This window comes from Podarcis melisellensis, assembly GCF_964234715.1.
Source record: "Podarcis melisellensis genome assembly, chromosome: 3".
Taxonomy (NCBI): Eukaryota; Metazoa; Chordata; class Lepidosauria; order Squamata; family Lacertidae; genus Podarcis; species Podarcis melisellensis.
Genome location: NC_138530.1, coordinates 72,383,804 through 72,404,349, shown reverse-complemented (window position 1 = coordinate 72,404,349; position 20,546 = coordinate 72,383,804). Strand labels below are relative to the sequence as shown.

General features: G+C 42.2%; 1 protein-coding gene across 1 annotated transcript in view; it reads left to right on the top strand.

The window, feature by feature from the left end:
* The first annotated feature begins 13,037 nt into the window (after positions 1-13,037).
* Positions 13,038-20,546, top strand: part of CRYBG1 (crystallin beta-gamma domain containing 1) — an 88,573-nt gene continuing 81,064 nt past the window's right edge. The window contains exon 1 of the mRNA XM_081904602.1: positions 13,038-14,346. Within this exon, the coding sequence (XP_081760728.1) occupies positions 13,787-14,346 (560 nt within the window). The 5' untranslated portion in view covers positions 13,038-13,786. The remainder of the gene's footprint in view (positions 14,347-20,546) is intronic.

The following is a 20,546-nucleotide window of genomic DNA, read 5'->3' as shown; positions in this document are numbered from 1 at the left end:
AAAGATTTGCATTACCAATAGTAATTATCATGGCCAGTACTCTAGTGATGGCCTACCACAGCTATTTTGGGTTATTCTGTCATCTGTATGATTAAATTAAGTGATACATTCTAGTTTATACTAGAATAACAGCCCATTCATTATTTGTGTAAGTTCATCTTCTTAGTGTCAAAGGGCCAGGGGGAACCCAAAGAGTCTTTTGACCCAATGCAGATATTTTCCTGCGTTAACCTATTATTATTATCATTATTATTATTATTATTATTATTATTATTATTATTATTACTACTACTACTACTCTATCAGAGTGCCACTGATAGAGAATAGGCAAGGTGCATTGCACCAAACTGTCTACAGTTCAAATTGACCAAAACTACATGATCCAAACTACATCCTGCAATGGAGTACAAAATTAAGCCAACCAAGCCTATCAAAATGATTAATTTCTGATCCTCAAATACAGGGTTGGGTCCAAGACACCTACTTATGGAAGAGGAAAGTACTTAAACTTTGTAAGGTGTGGAGGGTGTCCCCCTGATTTCTGTGTATTTCTTCTCAGCTGCAAATCACATGTTATTCTGGCTGGAGGGTTTTCCACTTGTCAAAAATGGGTTTTTGAAGGTGAATAAAATTGCAGCAAGAGGCAGTAAAGCCTCATTCTGCCAGTAGATGTATGATTACAATTGTTTGGATCCAAACTGAATAAATGAGTCCTTTCCAGCCAGTAGCAGCACTATCCTTTAAGTGCTGACTCAGAAGGAAGTCCCACAGAGTTCAATGAAACTTAGTAAGTAACTGGGTATAGGACGGAAACCTAAAATCTCATCAAGAGCAAGTGCCATTGGGAAATTGCCCTATTTGCCATTTTCATTGTTGTAGAAAGAAGGAAGAACTCTAAGATCTGGGCTGTATATTATTATTTTTACCAGCTCTACCGGTTTAGAATTCTGAAGGCTCCATGTCAACAGCCAAAAAACAAAACTAAAGTCAACTGAAGTCACACACCTGGGGAAGGAGGAACTTGTTGGTTGGCTTTTTCCTTCTATTATTTTTATCTGATTATATTTCTATCATGACTAATTTGTCCCCTCCCCTTCTTCTTGTCAAGAGAGATTCAGAGATTTTGTGAGGATGAAATGGGATTAGACCATATATGCTACGTTGAAATCCTTTGAGGAAGAGCAAGTGGAAAATAAGATAAATAAATAAAGTACCGGTAACTCTTCCTTGTGTGTCTGGCTTCAATCCATTCCAGGTTTGTGGTGGGATGGGAGCTTACGTTTTAGCAGAGAGTCTTCCAAATTCTGAACAGGCAGAGTTGAATTACTTATTTTATAAGAAATGAGTAATAAGCTCACCCCAGCTGTGAGATCTTAGATCAGGGAATAAAATTCCTGGATTCATATGAACCACGACTATCTTTCCATATAAAAGTAATAAGATAAACCATAACAAATTATACAGTGTTCTGATGTCAAAATTGCTAAATATATTTGGATAATACAGGTTGGAACAGTACAGTCATAGGATATAAGTGGAAAAGTAACAGAATCAGATATTATAGTGCAGGGCTGTGATACTGGTAGCCTGTTGACTTGATGTGTCAGAAGAGGTGGCATAGACATACAGAGAGCCAAGGAAGAGGCAGATGTAAGATGTATGTGGCAGCAATACATCTGGCACCTTGATGGTACAGGGTTTCCCTCTGGGGATCTGACATGGGACAGTGTTTCTTGTGCCTTGTAGGAGTGTCTGCTATTTGTCTCTACATATGTTTTACTTTGTTTTTTAAAAAAGATATTAGGGAGGAAACCTTGTAAGTTTCAGTGTTTTCTCATCCAAATAAAGCCATACCCGTGTAGAGCTGCTACCTGCTGTCAGGGACTTGAGGAAATGGCCAGCAGGCAACAATAGAACAAGGGCATTTACAACCCTTGAGAGCCAACCTAAGTTCACCATTTGTTTATAGAGGCTACACACCCATAAACTTATATTTTAAACTCTTTAATCAGTTCTGAATTGTTATTAAGGGCTTATCCACACTTCATTTCCTCCATGCAAGGTCCGTGCTTCAAAGCTCCTTTTTTTGCTCCTGAGCTTTCCCTGTGAAAACCCACTCTTTACCACTGAATTAGACCAGAACACCCAAATTGCTGTTTGTTGCACTTGATATTTAAAGGGCAAGTTTTCCAGCGTGTGCCTGGAAAGTACACAGCAAAAGGTAAGTGTGGATAAGCCCTAAACTGATCTTTTAAACTTTAACCCTCCTTTTCAGTTTCAAAGCCATCCAAAAGTAAAGCTCTTTGCTGAAAAGAAAAATCAGTTTATCCAATACAGTAATTCTATTCTTCTTTCTAATTATTCCTGCACTGCAGGAGGTTGGGCTAGATGACCCTTCAAGTTCCTTCCAACTCTACAATTCTATGATTCTGTGATCTGTTCCCCATTGGATACAATGTTCCTCACTAAACTTGGAACCAGTATTCCATAGAAGGGCCTCGTCAAAGGTAATTATTAAGTTCCTTTTTATTACAGGAAATGCCATATCCAGTTCACATCCATGAACTGTCGGTTAGTCATTCCAGGATCAATTTGCAAAGCTCTTTTCTCATCTATCCCAGCTAATAATATCCTGATTCAAAGCAATTTTCTTTATTATTAGGTTTCAAGCTTATTAGCTTACATTATGAACAATTAAATGTTCATTATATCTAGCCCTCTTAAAGTGCCACTTATTTCTACAAAGCTCCTTCCAGTCTTTCAATGTGTTAACAACACGAACATAGTAAGCGTGTTTTGGATTTGTAAACTTCCTTTCTCTAGAAAAAATGAGATGAATTGAAAACTTGGCTACTTTGCTTCTACTTCATAGGTTAAATTCACACTCCATGTGTTTAATAATTAATTAATTAATTAATTAATTAATTAATTAATGAAAATTTCACTAGATTTGTACAAGGAATAAATTTGTATTAGTATGGCGGTTTTTCCTGGAGAATTTGGACCAGAGACTGTCCCATTCCTTCTGGTATCAGACAGAAGATGCCATTCTATGAGTAGTTGGAAAAAGCTTCATATGATGGTCATTCCTGCTATGCTGACTAAGGGATGGGAGAGAAACAATACATGGGCAGAAATGCAATGATCCACTTCTCCAAATTTTGTTGATGCAGTTCTCCAACCAAATATGTACAAAAATGCATATATTAAGGGAAAGTGTGCATTACAAGGCATATGTTTGTGACAATAACATACAAGACTGTAGTGTTGCTTGCAAAATATGTATATTAGGCAAAAGTGCATGGCTGTATTTGAAGAAGGGCACAGTAAAAGGCTGAGGAATTTTCATGTCACTTTTAAAAAGTTGCAAACTGTTGCTAAAATGTGGAGAACTTGAGATTTGCAGGGAAATTGAAAGAAATCAAAATGAACAGATTTCCCCATTCTACATGTTGTTGATAAAAAATGGTGGTTAGCAAAATTCACAGCTTGGTTTAAAGGTCTAGTCATGTATATTTAAGAGAAACTGAAAACAAGCTATGTAAAGTTTTTAAGGGAACTTTCAATCTGCTATTTGTTTATACTTCACAATAAATACAACAGTGTGAACAAAATAGGTCAGAGTCACTCCACTCTTTTAAAAAAGCAGGGAGGTTTGTGCCTTTGATAATCATGTCCACGAGGGATAGCTCATTCAGTGGAGAAGGTATACTTTGTACGTAAGTCCTTTTAATTATATGACAAAATAGTAATTCACCATGAATAGCCACTGAGTTGATCAGGATTATAGATGCTTTTTCGGAGCATTGCAATAGTCTTAAAACACAAGGGGCACAAATAATTTCCTCCTTTGCCAAATGGCACCCCTGACAGACAGCTGCACCCAATAAATAAATGTACAGGGCCTAATTCTGTGGGTGAAGAATTCGGGGGCCGGGGAGGAATGCTAGTTCTGTATAATGGAGGAGGAGAGATATTTCAGGTCTAAGAAAAGCCATAGTAGGATTATGGTGGTTTTGAGGTGTCAGAAAAGGAATAATTATGAATGAAGTGTGGGAGGGGTGGATTACACTAATTCTAAGGAGTGAAACAAGGGATCTATGGGTGAAGAGGCAGATGCTTACGGGAAGGCATCTGTTTCATTATCATTTTAATTTTCTTGATCCAACATAATTTTTATGCCTGCACAATGCTTCAGTTCTCACTACTCTACCCTGGCATTAGCTTAGAAAAACACAGTGCACCTGTATGGCTATTGTTCTGAATGTAGCAATGTAAATGACATGAGGGTGGAATTGAAAGTTTGGCCTGTAAGGACAACAGCATGTATCAGTTCTTTAAAGGGGTGTCTTTGTGGTTTATTTTATGATTGTAATAAAATGTATGTACTTATTTTAATTGTTATATTTTTGTAACCCACCCACTACAAATAATAAAGGCATGTGATTTCTATTTCTAATTTATCCTGCCTCATATCATGTTCCACAACAGAACAAAGTCTTACAACAACAGTATTGTTATTATTTAATTAAATTTGTATACCGCCCTTTATCCAAAGATTTCAGGATGGTTCACGTCTTAAAAATACAAAATAAAAACAACAAAATTTAGAATTATGCATTAAAAGTCTCCGAACCTTATGGTCTCCTTTAAAACATTTATCTGGTTTTATTAGAAGATGCCCATTAATTTAAGCTCAGCAGGGTACAAAAGGGCGATTTCCCCAATTTACATGCCACTATTACCTGCTTTAATTCTTTTGCCATTACAGTGGTACCTCGGGTTAAGTACTTAATTCGTTCCGGAGGTCCGTACTTAACCTGAAACTGTTCTTAACCTGAAGCACCACTTTAGCTAATGGGGCCTCCCGCTGCCACTGCGCCGCCGGAGCACGATTTCTGTTCCCATCCTGAAGCAAAGTTCTTAACCTGAAGCACTATTTCTGGGTTAGCGGAGTCTGTAACCTGAAGTGTATGTAACCTGAAGCGTATGTAACCCGAGGTACCACTGTAATTGACACTGGGATAGCTCAGGCAGTAGAGCACGAGACTCTTAATCTCAGGGTCATGGGTTTGAGCCCCGCGTTGGGCAAAAGAATCCTGAATTGCAGGCGTTTGGACTAGATGACCATTGTGGTCCCTTCCAACTCTAGATAGCAAATCAGAGGTGGGCAACTGCTGGCCCATGAGCTGATTACAGTCCTGGAGACCTCCCCATCTGGCCCATGGCACCCCTTCCTTGCCATCCCATTCCCTCATTGCAATTAGCACTTGATGAGCCACATCACCTCAAGATGCCTCCCAACCTTCAGCTCTTTGCCTCTTCTTTTTTCTCTTTCCTTCTGTATCTGTCAGTTCCAAAAGTCTACCACATACCTTTTGTGATCAGCCTTCTTACAGTCTAGTTTTTCCAGGTGAATTCCATTACAATTACTTTTAAAGGCATTATAGGAGATGTAATGGTAGTCATAATAGGAAACAATAGTAGGAATGCTGTAAAAAATAATGAGTGATGCATGCTACTGTATATTTAAGTGGCTTAGTTCCTGCAACAGTTCTGGAGCTCCGCATTATTTGTCTAATGGTGATGCCTTCTTAATACTCAGGTAATTATTGCTTCATTCATGTGTGCAAGTCAATAAATGTGTCAACAAAAACAGGCAGCAAGGTGATGTTAAAAGCAAGGCTCCCCCCACCCCTTGTTTCAGGAGCTGCTTCACTTCAAATCCCTGAAAAGAAGTGGAAAAACATACCTGAACCAAGGTACATCACTCTCCATTCACATCAGCCAATGCTGGAGGCGATGGGTTAGTGATTCTCCTTACCATTGGGTTCAAGCATGTGAGAGGCCTTCCTTGAAGGAGCTCTGGACCAAGCAGGGTCACTCTCCCCTTGCATCAGCCAATGCAGGGTGATCCTCCTTAGTGCTGGGTCTGGGTGCACAAGCAAGCTCCCTGCAGGGAATTATCTCACGCACCCGGACCAAGTAGGATCACTCTTGTCTCACATCACCTGATGTGAGGGGGAGGGATCCTGCCAGGTCCTTGATTTGCACAGCAGTTCAAAGGCTCCTGACAGTGAGTTGGCTGTTGGACACTTTGGAAGCTGCTCAAGCACATTTGACAAAGTCTCGCCCTTTGGGCCTAGCCCCAACATTGCCTGTATGTTGTTAGGTGTAGGGCGGATGGACATGGTTTGCCCAAAATGACTTCATGGGCCAAATGGGAAAGCCTGGCAGTCCATGATTTACCCACTGGCTGGAGTTTCCCCCACCCTTGCTATATATGAACAGATTAATGTACCCCTGAATGGGTTCAGAGTACATTTCCCCACCTGTGATAAAAGAATCATGGGATAGAGCTCCACATCAGAAGGTGCTGTTTAGGAATACATGGTCTCTACAATATATGTTGTTACACGCCACTCCTAGCTCCAAGCGATGTGAGATTCCAGGGGTTCTAGGTGCTTACCCAGGATTCGGGTTTCCTTCAGAAATCAGGCACAGTGGAGACTGTGGTGTCTTTATGATATATGGTTTAATTTACACATATATACAACCTGCACCTAGATGGTGAGTTTGCAAAGCATTCACATCTTATGAGTGTCTGGCTTCCCCCTTAAGGGCAGCACTGGACAACAAAAAGCCATACAGTCGTACCTTGGAAGTTGAACAGAATTGGTTCCAGAAGTCTGTTTGACTTCTAAAATGTCCAACTTCCAAAATGTGGCTTCTGATTGGCTGCAGGAAGCTCCTGCAGCCAATTAGAAGCCGCATAAACCACGTCGGATGTTCGGCTTCCAAAAGAACGTTTGAAAACCAGAACACTCACTTCTGGTTTTCGATTGTCTGGGAGCTGAAACATTTTACTCCCAAGGCGTTCAGGAGTCGAGGTACAACTGTACTCTGTGCCCCTTAGTTCCAGCCTGTCATTGCCAGCTCACATTCCCAGTTCTGCCCCTCCTTATCCTTCTTACTGGGCTCCAAGGACTTCCCCCAGCCGATGTCATTCAAAGTTGAAACTCTAAACCTGGCCCTTGTCTGCTGCCATTGGCTTTTTTCTCTGCTACTGAGGGGGGGGAGCTCCTCCCCTCTGCTGGCTGGCAATATTTGCATTACCAATAATTCTTAATGGCCCAGAACTCTGCTCTCTTTGCTTCTTGTGAATGGCCCATCTTGTCTCAAGTGACTTCCTGAGCATGGAAAACTGGTTTGGTGTGCTAGATCAGGGGTCAGCAACCTTTTTCAGCCATGGGCCAGTACTGTCCCTCAGACCATGTGGTGGGCCAGACTATATTTTTTTTTTGGGGGGGGTGAACAAATTCCTGTGTCCCATAAATAACCCAGAGATGCATTTTAAATAAAAGGACACATTCTACTCAGGTAAAAACACGCTGATTCCTGAACCGTCCACGGGTCAGATTGAGAAGGCAATTGGAATTTAGGAGGATCTAGCCCTCCACAAACTCCTAAAAGGTAAAGGTAAAGGTACCCCTGCCCGTACGGGCCAGTCTTGCCAGACTCTGGGGTTGTGCGCCCATCTCACTCAAGAGGCCAGGGGCCAGCGCTGTCCGAAGACACTTCCGGGTCACGTGGCCAGCGTGACATCGCTGCTCTGGCGAGCCAGAGCCGCACACGGAAACGCCGTTTACCTTCCCGCTGGTAAGCGGTCCCTATTTATCTACTTGCACCCGGAGGTGCTTTCGAACTGCTAGGTTGGCAGGCGCTGGGACCGAGCAGCGGGAGCGCACCCCGCCGCAGGGATTCGAACCGCCGACCTTTCGATCGGCAAGTCCTAGGCGCTGAGGCTTTAACCCACAGCGCCACCTGTGTCCCCCACAAACTCCTAACACCATACTAATTCCAATCTTTATGAGGAAAGTGCTTGTGCCCATGCAGCCAAATGTATGTACAAGGGGGAAGTGTAAGAATATTTGAGAGAGCAGCAAAATTTTTAGGAGGAATCTCAAAAAGTGCCACAGTATACTGCTGACTGACTGTTGGGGAAGGACAAAAAACTAGGTGAGAGGGGAAAGGAACAGAGTGGCTGGAATCCTGAACAGGGAGAATTCCACTCTGCAACATTTAGTTGCAAGTACCACTGGTACATGCTAATGGCAAACAATGGTGCTGAGTTGTGATGGCTATATAATTAAAACAGGGGTACTGAGAAACAAGGGGGGGGGGGTTGTCCACACAACTCTTTAAGAAAAATCCTCTCCAAAATAGCCCAATAAGGGTCGAGCATGCTCAGTGGCCACAAGGTGTTATTTATCCTGAACCATAACTTCTATAATTATTTATTGGCAACAAAACTATATAAAGGGGAATACGTCCTCTGTTACTATATCACCAACTCAGTATTGTGAGCTCAGCGGTATTTTCTGGTGGATCTTAGGCCCTGTTAACTATTTGAAGAATGTTCAGAAGTCAGTACGTATATGATTGCACATAGCTTGAGTGAAGATATGTCTCTCTTGACCATGCATACATTTTTCTGAAGGTATTGCTAGTTCTTTGACAGACATTGCATGCTGATTCTCTTCATAGTTTCTCTGGGTTGAGTACCTTACTTTTGCAACATCCAAATACAAGTTCTGCTGTTATTTTACTAATTCTGTTCCACCTGATTTCCACTGTACTCATGAAAGTGATATAACCTTCACCATGTTTCCATGAGTAAAGCAACATTGGAAATGCTGCATGTCAAAATGACACTTTGCCTGATTCTGGGTGTATTCAGATGTGGGGATTATTGAATTAGTTTTCCAGGTTATAATGAAAGCACGTCTGTCTCAGTTTCCTTTCACACTGCATTACCTTTTGCATTAATGGGACGCGGTGGCGCTGTGGTCTAAACCACAGAGCCTAGGGTTTGCTGATCGGAAAGTTGGCGGTTCGAATCCCTGCGACGGGGTGAGCTCCCCGCAACAGGGTGAGCTCCCGTTGTTTGGTCCCAGCTCCTGCCCACCTAGCAGTTTGAAAGCATGTCAAAGTGCAAGTAGATAAATAGGTACCGCTCCGGCGGGAAGGTCAACAGCGTTTGCGTGCGCTGCTCTGGTTCTCCAGAAGCAGCTTAGTCATGCTGGCCACATGACCTGGAAGCTGTCTGTGGACAAACACCAGCTCCCTCGGCCTATAGAGTGAGATGGGCGTGCAACCCCAGAGTCATCTGCGACTGGACCTTACAGTCAGGGGTACCTTTACCTTTTGCATTACGAATCTGTGGCTGCTTGATTGATATACCATTATGTTACACTAAATTTCATTCACACCAGTAGCTAAAGGGTGGACATCACCACCCTTAATGTGCATGCATGCTTCTGTTTCCCCACTATTCACCATGAAACTGGTGGAAAAGAACTATGCTGGAATGCCACCCCAAACTTAATCACATGACATGATCCATGTAATTTCCCCACCTGGAACTTCTGAGGCATGAAGTTCCAGGAGGGGAAGTTACAGCACAAACCTCCTGTGGATTTTTGGGTAAACGGGTTGAAAATGGATTTTTTCCCCTGGGAACAATTCACACAGAAATGAGTTCTAAGCTTCCACTAGATTTCCAGAAGTGGCTTTAATGTTGCGTTAGATCATTTCAAACATGGAAATTACCAGGTAAGGAAACATCAGAAAAACAGAATAAAGTGCTATCTGACTGAAACAGTTTTCTATTTGGCGAAGACACTGAATCATTCCCTGGTTCTCCAGATAATGCTTACTATTTTTTTATTATTATTTTTTGGTAGAACTGAAACACGGAATACTTCCAATGATTATTATGGATATCACACAGCAGTAAAGGTATATAGTGCTAGTGCAACCCTGAAATGAATTACTAACCCAACAGATTCAAATAATGTTACTCACAGACATTACCACTGCATACCCACAAATGCAGTCACACAGATTATATAGGCTCATAAAATTCATTGAAAAGGTGTGACCAGTTTCTCAAATCAAATCTATGTATTAATTTGGATCTATCTGTACTTCTCCATCTTGTGTAAGAATCTTAATATGCTAGGTTTTTCACCTTGTAAAAATGATACTTTAACTTATGCAGTATGTCTAGCTTGAGCAGCTTGCTTGACAATTAGCCAGAACAATCTAGTATGCTAAACTTTTAGTAGCATAACTGGATTTTTATTTTGAAAGGAAGCTACAGTAGCTAGTGTTTCCAGCCACACCTAGAAGGCTGTGCAGACTTTCCTGCTGAGCAATAAATACGATAAAGATAGCAAAGCTGCAATCCTAGGGTTGCCATACGTGCGGAAAGCTCAATAACTTTTGGGGGTTTACTTTTAAAAAAAGCTCACTTTGGGGGTGTCCTGGTTTTTACTTTTTGAAATATGGCAACCCTATAATCCAGAATATATTATTACAATCAACTACTACACTATGGAAAGAGGATTGTGGACTGAGAATACTGTGTAGCATGCATTGGATAAAGCAATGGAAACAAGTTTAACATGGGGTTTACAACGTTTCTCAAACAGTTAGGACACCCTTCTTCTGAGGCATGAAGTTCTAGAGTGGAATAGGATCCTGGGATTGGCATAGTCTTCATCTCCCATCATTTAACACCAGGATACATTGAATGCCCTCTGACAATGGATCCTTGCTCATCCTTTTTGCCCAATCATCCTAATATAATTTGGGAAGAAAATAATTTAGAACAAGCTGCTGCTTTGTTCTTTATGTTTTCCTAAAGTTAAGACCACATTAGGAGATAGTCTTCAGGAGAACTCTTCTGTTTGATTCTTCCTGTAATGATAATATCTGAGAGGCATGAGTAGGCAGTGTTAAGCTCAGAAGGGGGCTGTGAGCTCAAACTGTTTTGAGGACCATTGCTTTACAAAGACATCCATGTAAAAAGACATCCATCACAGAAAGAATACAATTTCAAATGGCTTATTTTTGATTATTCATCTAGTTTCTTTATCGTTCTGACAGTTTCAGAACAAAAAGTGGGTAGAGCCTTACCATCATGGTTAATCCCAAGACTTGCTGTGCTAGGAAATTGATTACTGACAGTGGTTCCAAGTGCAACATCAGAAATGACAATCACTAATGCCCCAAGTTTATGTCAATGCATATTGAGAAGTGTAGTGTCATGTTTCAACTCCCCCAAATACTTGGGGGCTATGAGTGTTCAGTCTGACCAGGGATAGTCAACATGGTGTCAATCATCCCTGATCATCAGCCATGTTGGCTGGAGCTGATGGGATTTTAGTCCACAACATCTGGAGGGCACCAAGTTCACTACCTCTCAGATTAATATTTATTTTGAGGCTTTTCCAGCCAGAGCTTCCTCAAGGTGACTCACAACAAGCTTCATTTCACTTCGGCCAAGCTTCCTTAAATGATTTGCGGACTGTGCCCTGTTAGGAAGTTCCTGAAGGCTGATATGTCAAGTAGAGGTATACTATTAAACCAATAATTACTGAAATATTGTGAATTCTCCAATTACCCCTTTGTCCCTCTACCCACACAAATTACTCCTTTGCGTGGAATAAGTGAAAATGGAATAACTGAAAATTACCATTCTTTCCTGCCCCACCCAATGGAGCCTCCACTGGAACAGTTTACAGAAGAGCAACTCAGGATCAAGCCATAGTGTACATAGTGTAATTGAGTTTACTCAATTAAAATTATGACAATTTCCTCTTGATTATAATAGATTTACCATTCTCTTCTCATGGTTGGCCCCAGTCTTCATCAGCTCCTCTTTTGAGCACTTGTAAACTTTGTTTCCATAATTGTCTACTGGAACTATTTTTTCTGCTTGTATATTTCAGTTCCTACAACTGACAGAGTGCACAGCAGGTCTATTAATACACCATGTCTACAGTTCACAGAGGAATTAAACCAGATTACTTGGGTTAAGACCAAACAGGGTGTTTTCACAGGTGTTGCTTAAACTTGTTTTTTTGACATCTTTTAATGCCATTGTAAAGCCCACATAGGATTTCTGTTCTACATTCTGCCCTACATTAGCAAGATTCACATATGTCATAAACAATGAAAAGAAAATTCCAAGGTGCATTTTTGTTTCATGCACAACTAAGGGTTGTGTTCCTACTTGCATTGCTCTCCAACACTGCCTACTCACCAAACCCCATAACCCCCTCCTCTCTCCCTTTACACTTTGCCACCCCCACCCCATTTACACCTCCCCACGGCTGCAGTTGTGAACATAAAGCAGGCTTCCTTTCCTCTCTTTGCATGGCAAGAGAGAGCAAAGGAGAGAAATAAGTTTATCTCCCCCCCCCCAAAAAAAAAACAACACCTTATGCTTTTTAGGACAGTAGCAACAATCTTAATCCTGTTGAAGTCTCTAAGAAAATTAAGAAAATATTATGGAAAACTGATTAAGAAAATTGGCTTTTTATCAGTTATGATTAGACAGATTCTGGCATAACTGGTCTGAGGGTTGTGCTGTTAAAAGAAACTCTTACTCATCTGCAATACAAACATAAAGCCTTTTCTAGTAACAAGATGCTAGTTTGCATCTTTTGTTCTGATGTTTACAGCAATGCAGACTGAGGGAAAGTGGTAGAAGTTGCTCCACTTGAGTCATGTGAAACCATGCTGAATAAAGCATTCCTGTATTAGAGAGAACAACTCTGGACTGATGGTTAAGCAGGCATAACACTCCATTATTAACTTGTGTGGTAAAATTCTGGTGGTAGTTGTTAATTCTACACTATGATAACAGATCACCCTCAGATAAAAAGTGACCTGGTCAGATAAAGAGTGATATATGTATTTAAAGAGAGAAAGATAATCTTTATTTAATGTCTTGGTTGATGATAATTCTAGCATGACACTGGACTTATTAATTGCCTAAGTATCTGTAAGGCACATCCTGCAAAACTCTGCTGTCATCATCTGATATGTCCACCGTCAGCTGGCAATAACTGAAGAACAGTTGCAGAAGTAAGCAAATGGTTACTTCTGAAGGCTAGCTTGAACAATATCTTTTCCTATTCCTTAACTCTAATAATTTGAATATATTCAAACGTCAGAATCAGACCATACTCTCTGTATGTGTGTCAGTAGACAGTCTAATTACTCGGAAATATCACTGTGTTTGTTATAAGAATTTTACTTATATCAAGTTCAATGGGGCTTATATACCCAGGGAAAATGGGTATAGAATTGCAAACTTAATGATACAAGAGGTGGGTAATTTCGGAGTCGAGCAATCTGCCCTCTTCTCTTATTGTGATCCAAAATAACATTGAGCTTTTAAGTAAGATTTTGGGGAAATCCTAACAAAAAAAGAACTCGCAGTCGAGAAGACAATTACAGTAAGGGAATCTCCAGAGTCTGTAGGAAACAGCAGCTGGTGTTCTCCAGGTGCGTTCCGAGCTCTTCTTGCAACCCTTGCACAAGGAATCCGGGTCTGTGGGTAATCTCGGCCTCATCAGGACAAACAAATGATAATGGCTTATAATTTGCACCCTCGGCGCGGATAAAGTCAGCCTCTCCCTTCCTGCGCAATAGAGCCCTGGCTAATGCGCTTCTTCCTTTGCGGAGCGAGATAACGATCGTCGGGCTTTGAGACGAAGGAATGCGAGGAAACTCCTGCATGAAGAGGAGGAGGAGGAGGCGGCAGTAGGAGCAGCAGCAGCACCGGGCAAAATAAGTAAGTAGAATGCAGCGCAGCGCATGGAATCTCCGCGGAGCCCGGCCGTTTTCGAACGCTCGGCCGCGCCGAGGAGGCGTGGCCGGGCGTGGGCGTGGCTTGTCTTGTCTTGGCTGAGCTGCCGCTGCCGCTGCCATGGCTGGTGCTGCCTTTAGGAGGCGCTTCGCCTTCCTCGCCAACCTCAACTGCATGGCTCGGCGCTACCAGGGCGCGCGCACAGGCGGAGCACCTTTTCATTTACCTGGCCGGCCTCTGGAGCCAAAGGCGGTTGCTGCTGCCGCCGCCGCCTCACAAGTGCCTCCGCCTGCCCGGGACAGGATCCCGTCGAGGACGCGAGCGGCGCCCAGCATGGAGAAAGGAGGCTTCAAGAAGCTCGGCAGGCTCTTCCACAAGAGCGAGTCCGAGGACTCGGAGCCGGACAGCGGCAGAGACGCGTCGTTCCCGTCGCCCTGCCCTTCCCCGTCCCTGAGTCAGGGGCGGCGGGAGCATCTCCACAGCCACGACGCCGCCGCCGCCTCCGGAGAGCGCAAGAAGCGCTCGGCTTTCGGGAACTGGCGCCTCAAGAAGAAGCGCAAGGACCGCCCGGCGGCGCTGCCGGACGAGGGGAGCCAAGGAGGGGCGAGCGAGCCCCCGTCTCCCTCGCTCTCCCACTTGTCCTACTTCACCACCTGGGAGCCCACGACCCCCACCAAAAGGTAACGCCGCCCCTCCCCCTGTCAGGGCGCGCCCACAGCCACCTGCCTCCCCCCAACGGTCACCTCGCGGCCGTTGGTTTCTCTCTCCCCGCCCCGCCCCTCCGGAACCTTCTGAGGGGACTCGGGGGAACGAGCTGCGCTATAGGGGCATCAGTGTTTTTCGGGGCTCAGGGGCTCCTCTGACTGCGCCCCTCTTTATGTTTGAGGGGGTTGTGTGTGTGTTTTGTGGAAGTGGCTGGGGCAACTCTATACGGGGCGGAATAACAACAACAACAATAGACGTCGCGTATAATTGTAGAGTAGGAAGGGACCCCAAGGGTCGTCTAGTCCAACCCCAAACCCTCTCCCCTCCGCCAGGCAGGTGCCCTCAGAGTGGCAGAGCGCTCCCATTGGACAGGTGTGTGGTAAGGGCTACATGCCCCGTCTCCCCCTGTCGTCGCCGCCCCCCCCCCTGCCAAAGAGAAGCGAAACCGACGAGCAGCGTGAGGGCGCCCCCCCCCCCCGCCAATCGCCTTAAAGGCACAGCGCTCTTTTCTGGGGTTGTTGATAATGCGGACCCAGCTGCCGTTGCCTCCGGCGTTCGCAACAGTTGGGAGTTGGAACCTTGGCTTCGCCTTGATTCGTCCTGCACAACGTCTCCCTACCTCCTGCAGCCCTTTCTTCGCGCGTTGTCTCCCCCACTCCGCCCTGGCTTTTAACCCAGGCTGCCATGGTCTCTGCTTTAAAGATTGTTATCTCTCAGTGCTTTGGATAAAAAGGAAGCTGTTTTGCAGGCTGTGCCAAACATTATCTCTCCCGCGCGCTCCACCCCACCCCCATTTCTCAGCATTAGAAATATAGTAATTATAATAATAATTTATTATTTATACCCCCGCCCATCTGGCTGGGCTTCCCCAGCCACTCTGGGCGACTTCCAAAAAAAAAATATTAAAATACTGTAATACATATAGTAAAATCTGTTCGGATGCTTAAATGTAAAGCTGCTGCAGGGGGCACTAAAACAGACCTGGGCAGTTGTATTAATCACCTGGAGAAAGGTGTTTTTGGTTTTTTAAGATCAAACCTGTTCGCATTTATGGAGGCTTCCCCTTGATTTCCTTTCCACTTCTTCATTGTAGGAATGCTACATTACTTGAATTTTAGCTGGTTATTCGTGGGAAGGGAAAGTGTGACATCTGAATATGCTTTTACTAGTTGCAAGGGTTTGTATTTTTATCTTGGTCCCTTTAACCTAAGATGGAATGAGCTTAAAACCATTTAAACGTATCCATTTCTTGGTTGTCCTTTGCTTGCTCAATGTAAGAAATTGCATTGGTGGATTAGAACAGGAGGGGGGAACTTCTGACCCCCAAATATTGATGGACTTCAATTCTCTACACCCCCAGCCAGCATTGCCAATGGTTGGAGATTATAGGAATCCAGCAGCTTCTGGAAAGCCACAGGTTCTCCACCCTTATATTAGACAACGTTCTACCTAGCCTCGCATTGTGTTTCCAACAGGGTCATCCAGATGTCCCTGAGAATCTTAAAAGCACAGCATGATGAAGGTGGCTCCCTCTTGCTGATCGTATCCAGAATCTGGCACTTAGGGATATATTCCTTCTAAATAGAAATATGAATATGAAGTTTTTGTTTAGCAGCAATGGCAAATAGAAAACAATTGACTGTCCTCCCATGACATTTTTGAAGCTGTGAAAACCATGGCCAACTCTGCATTTTGCAGAGATTAACCCAAATAGGTTAATTATGCATTGCATAATTCTTAATTGTCGGTACTGAACAATAGTGCCATTGCTTGTCAACTGAGATTGTAGCATCCTTGTTACTTTTTAATTTATACAGTAACAGGTACATACATGATCTCATGTGCTATGCTAGCATCCTGGGTGAATAGAACTTTTGTTTATGTTTAATGTTTATCACTTTTTCAAGTCAATGTGACATACAAAATAAATTTTAAAACAAGTAAATATTTTAAATGTTCAGGAAACACTGAATAAAAAAATATTGGTAGCTAAGGCTGCAGTCCCCTATGTACATTTGGTTATTAAGGCTGCAATCCAGTTCACAGGGGGGTTGGTGGCAGCCTAAGTATCTGTGAACTCAGGAAAACTTAACATTGAGTTCAGATTTGACTACATTGTTATTTTGGTTTATTTATATAGTTCCATTGGTTTTACCGGCAAGATGAAAATTGAATATCTGTGTGTGGAAGATTTTCTTTGAGGGCGTTCAATGCATGACCCTTTATACTTATAACAAATAATCTGGTGATACAGACAATACTCTCATAAAAAAGCAATCCTTACTACCTACCCTGCTTTATTTTGTTTGATTTTTTTTGACATAGTAAAGCTCCTTTTGTGTGTCATCTTATCTTGTGTTAAGCATGTACTAAATGTAAAGAAATTAGATAAATTGTGCAAACAAGCATGAAGAGAAATTTCACACACAAAACAAAGTTTCAGTCCAAAAGGGTCATATTTGTCTGTGAAAAAGAACTGAAGGATAATAGTCCATTACAACTATGTTCCTTATACCTGACCTATTACTCAAAATCTGTGCAAACTTGTAAATTTATGTTATTATTAATTAATATGTATTGCTTAGTAATAATCATTTCCATAGGAACAGTTAAGTTTTTATTAACATATTTTATGTGTACATCAGTTATTTTCTTAACAAACATAAATCATTTTATGCCTGAGGTAAAATTCCTGAGTAAAAATTCAAAATACAATCAAAATTCTGTTAAGTTTTTATTTACCTTCCAGATTAAAAAGAATTCTTGCTGTCTCCATCACTGAACCATCACTTTGTGTTCATTCTGATTTAAATCCCACTCATTCCACTGAAAGTTTGAAGTAACTATGCACAGGACATAGGAGCATCTTGTGGCACTGTGAAGAGTAACACATTTATCATGGCATTAACTTTCATACACTATAGAGTCCAAGTGGAGAGAGACTAGTCCATGAAATTTTATGCTGTAAATAAATATGTCAGGCTTTTGTAGTGTCACAAAATTCTCCTTTTTTGTGGCAACACATTAACATGGCTATCACTCTGGAAAATAAGACAACCCAGTTACATGCATACAGTTGACACACAATGTCGCTCATTGCGATGGCCCAAAAGCGGCCAGAAAAGGGAGCAGAATGGGCGTTGTAATGGAGTGGAGTGGGCTGGGGCAGAACAGGCTTATGCATGCTCTGCCATTACTGTATATGCAACGATCTGGATTGCAACCCCTGTTCAAATCAGGGGTTACTTTATTGCAGCTGTTCTAGAATTCTGTAAACTGCCTTTTAGTGGAGTGGATCTCACAGCATATTTTTTTGCTGGTCTGTCAGTTTAGATTCCACGAATTCTGTGGGTTGGTTTTAACTTTTAACCTTTAAAGCCATACATTGTCAGGGTTCTTGGGTTGGCTTGAGAAGGGGTCAGTGAAAGCAGGACCTTCTCAGACTCTAAAAGCTTCTGTCTGTCTGAGGCTGAGATGGAAGCTTCATGTAAACTGTAATGGTACAATGTTTGTCCAGTGCATTTATATCAGGGCTGGCCAAGACATTTTGGCACCTGAGGCAAACCACAAAATGGCACCGCATACCCCATTAGGGAAGAAGGAAGTGAGTGAAGCTCTACATCAGAAACAAGGGGAGAATAAAGATCTACGTGTGATGCTTTCCTTGGAAGATGGGTCTGCTGCTCCTGTCACCTCACCTTGCCTCAAGGGTGGGCTTGCCCTAATTTTTATATTTAGTATTTTTATGACTGAATATTTTGTGTGACAATTAGATTTTTGTATAATGCCTCATGTATTCTGCACAAAAGTTGCACAAAAACTGGAAAGAATTTAGAAATATTAATAATTATTTGGTTATGTGAGTAACAAGCATCATTATATTTTATGAGAGGGCAATATATAAATGCTTTTATAAATAAAAAGTATTTAGATGATCAATTTTGTGCAAATTTTAGTGGGGCCATTATCTCCCCTAAAAAATCTTGGTCAGTTTTGTTTGTTTGTTTGTTTTTGTTTTTTGCTGTTTGAGTGCTGTTTGTTCCCTGCACCATTTTGTTACTGCATAAGCAGGTTTCTTCTTATTGGCTAGGTCAGTGATGGCAAATCTTTTAGAGACCAAGTGCCCAAACTGCAACTCAAAGCCCACTTATTTATCGCAAAGTGACAACACAAAAATTTAACCTGAATACTGAGGTTTTAGTTTAGAAAAAACAACTCCTACATTAACATCTTTTGTCTTAAAAGAAAAACAGAATAACAGCTTTCAATGATGCAAATGACTTTTTCTTGAAAGGTAAAAGTTTGCCTTATCCTTGTTTAGGAAATCATGAAAAAGGGAATTACTCCCAGACATGACCGTTTTGATAATTTACCTCTAAGAAACTCTTCTTTGGGAGATTTCAAAGCAGAAGCAGAATGGCCATATGTCATGGATGCTGTAGTTGAGTTCCGTGTATTGCATGGGGTTTTACTTAGATGACCCTCGGGTTCCCTTCCAACTCACCACAACCCAATGAAAAAAACAGTCTCCTTTGCCTTCTGCTGTGTGTCCCCTAGCAGCGAGGGGACCAAGCAGGTGAAAAGGAAATGCTGAAGTGAAGCCCAGAGACATGCAGCAGTTCAGCACGTCACAGCCTGGAAGGGAGGCGCCCCATCACAAAGTTGGAAGGGCAGTGTGCACATCAAGTAGAACTGCACATGTGCAAGTAGCTGGTTTGCTGCCCGTGGGCTGCAGCTGAAATGCGAACGTTCCATTCCGCTGTCTTAATGCGCCTCGGTGCAGAATTGCCAGTAACCTGGCGGCATTTTGCTCTCTCCCGCACAAGCAGGCTTTAGAAGTGCAGCCTGACGGGCTAGCCGTCGAATCATAGGATTGTGGGGAGTTGGAAGGGGCGACGGCGCATGTGCTCACAGAGAGGGCTCTGAGTGCCCCCTCTGGCACGCGTGCCATAGGTTCGCCACTGCTGGGCTAGGTGATAGGTGGCCAGTGTAATGTAAAGTCAGTTTCAGTGTAAGAACAATGTTCTTTGCTCTTACTTGCTCTCATTTTGAATGGGCAAACACTTTTGGCACTATTCATGCATTCCCTGAGATTCCAAAAGACTTGCAAAAGGTTTCTTTAAAAAGCCACTCCCCAATTTTAGCTCTGGCCTAATCAGTATACTGTATGTAGATTTCAATGAGAAAAGTCAACCTAAAGTGTAAATATTGGTTCTTGAATGTAATGTCAACTGAGTTTGTTGCATTCTCATTTATAATTTATAATATGAATAATAAGTTTATTCAAATGAACAGGAACTTTGGAATGTAAATAGAAATATCAGCAAATATTTGAAGAAAGTGTGTGTGTGTGTGTGTGTGTGTGTGTGTGTGTGTGTGTGTGTTGTATGGTTAGTCTTCCCTCCTTGTTTTTAAAAAGAAACTTTGTACTCAAAGAAGCTCATTCCATAAACCATGAAAAGCATTTGTTATGACATCTCACACACAGGTTAGTAAGAGCTTTACTCATTGGAATAGACCATCAAATAACATAGAAAATGAAATAAGAACACCTGAACATTTATATGGCTAGTTCCATGTCTTCAAAGTGTATTAGGCAGCTCAGTATTCAGTAAACCAATATTGTACCCATAATTGCAAACTGAGTGGGGGTTTTGGCTAAAAGATAGTAGCTTACCTAAGTCCACCAATTGAACTTATGGATGAGGAGAGTTCTGAATTGGAAGCTTTCTTGTTTGTGGCTCAGGCTGCAGCACAATCCTTTACTTATCTATTCAGATGCAAGCCTCATTGATTCCAATAGGGCTTTTCCCCAGGTAAGTCCATATTTGCTGCAGGCTTTGCTATTATGCAACAGTCTGTGTTGAATGAGAGGGGCTGGGGAGTGTGTGTGTTTGTGTGTAGTGTGCCACTTAATAAACAGCAAAGGCTATAACTCATGCTACTTTTTTATTTTTCAAATCACTGTAATGGTCTGGTAAATTAGATTTAAGATGCTTAGTGAAGCTATTTGTTCCCAGCTTCTTATTATGGTGCTAAATCTGAGGATGGTCCAACATTTTATCTGTACAATTTTAAAGGAGCAGAGTTGCAGTCCAACTATTATGTCTGCCTCTGTTTAAGTTTGTAGGGCTTCTAAAATGCATAATACATCTTTTGACTTTATGTAGCCCTT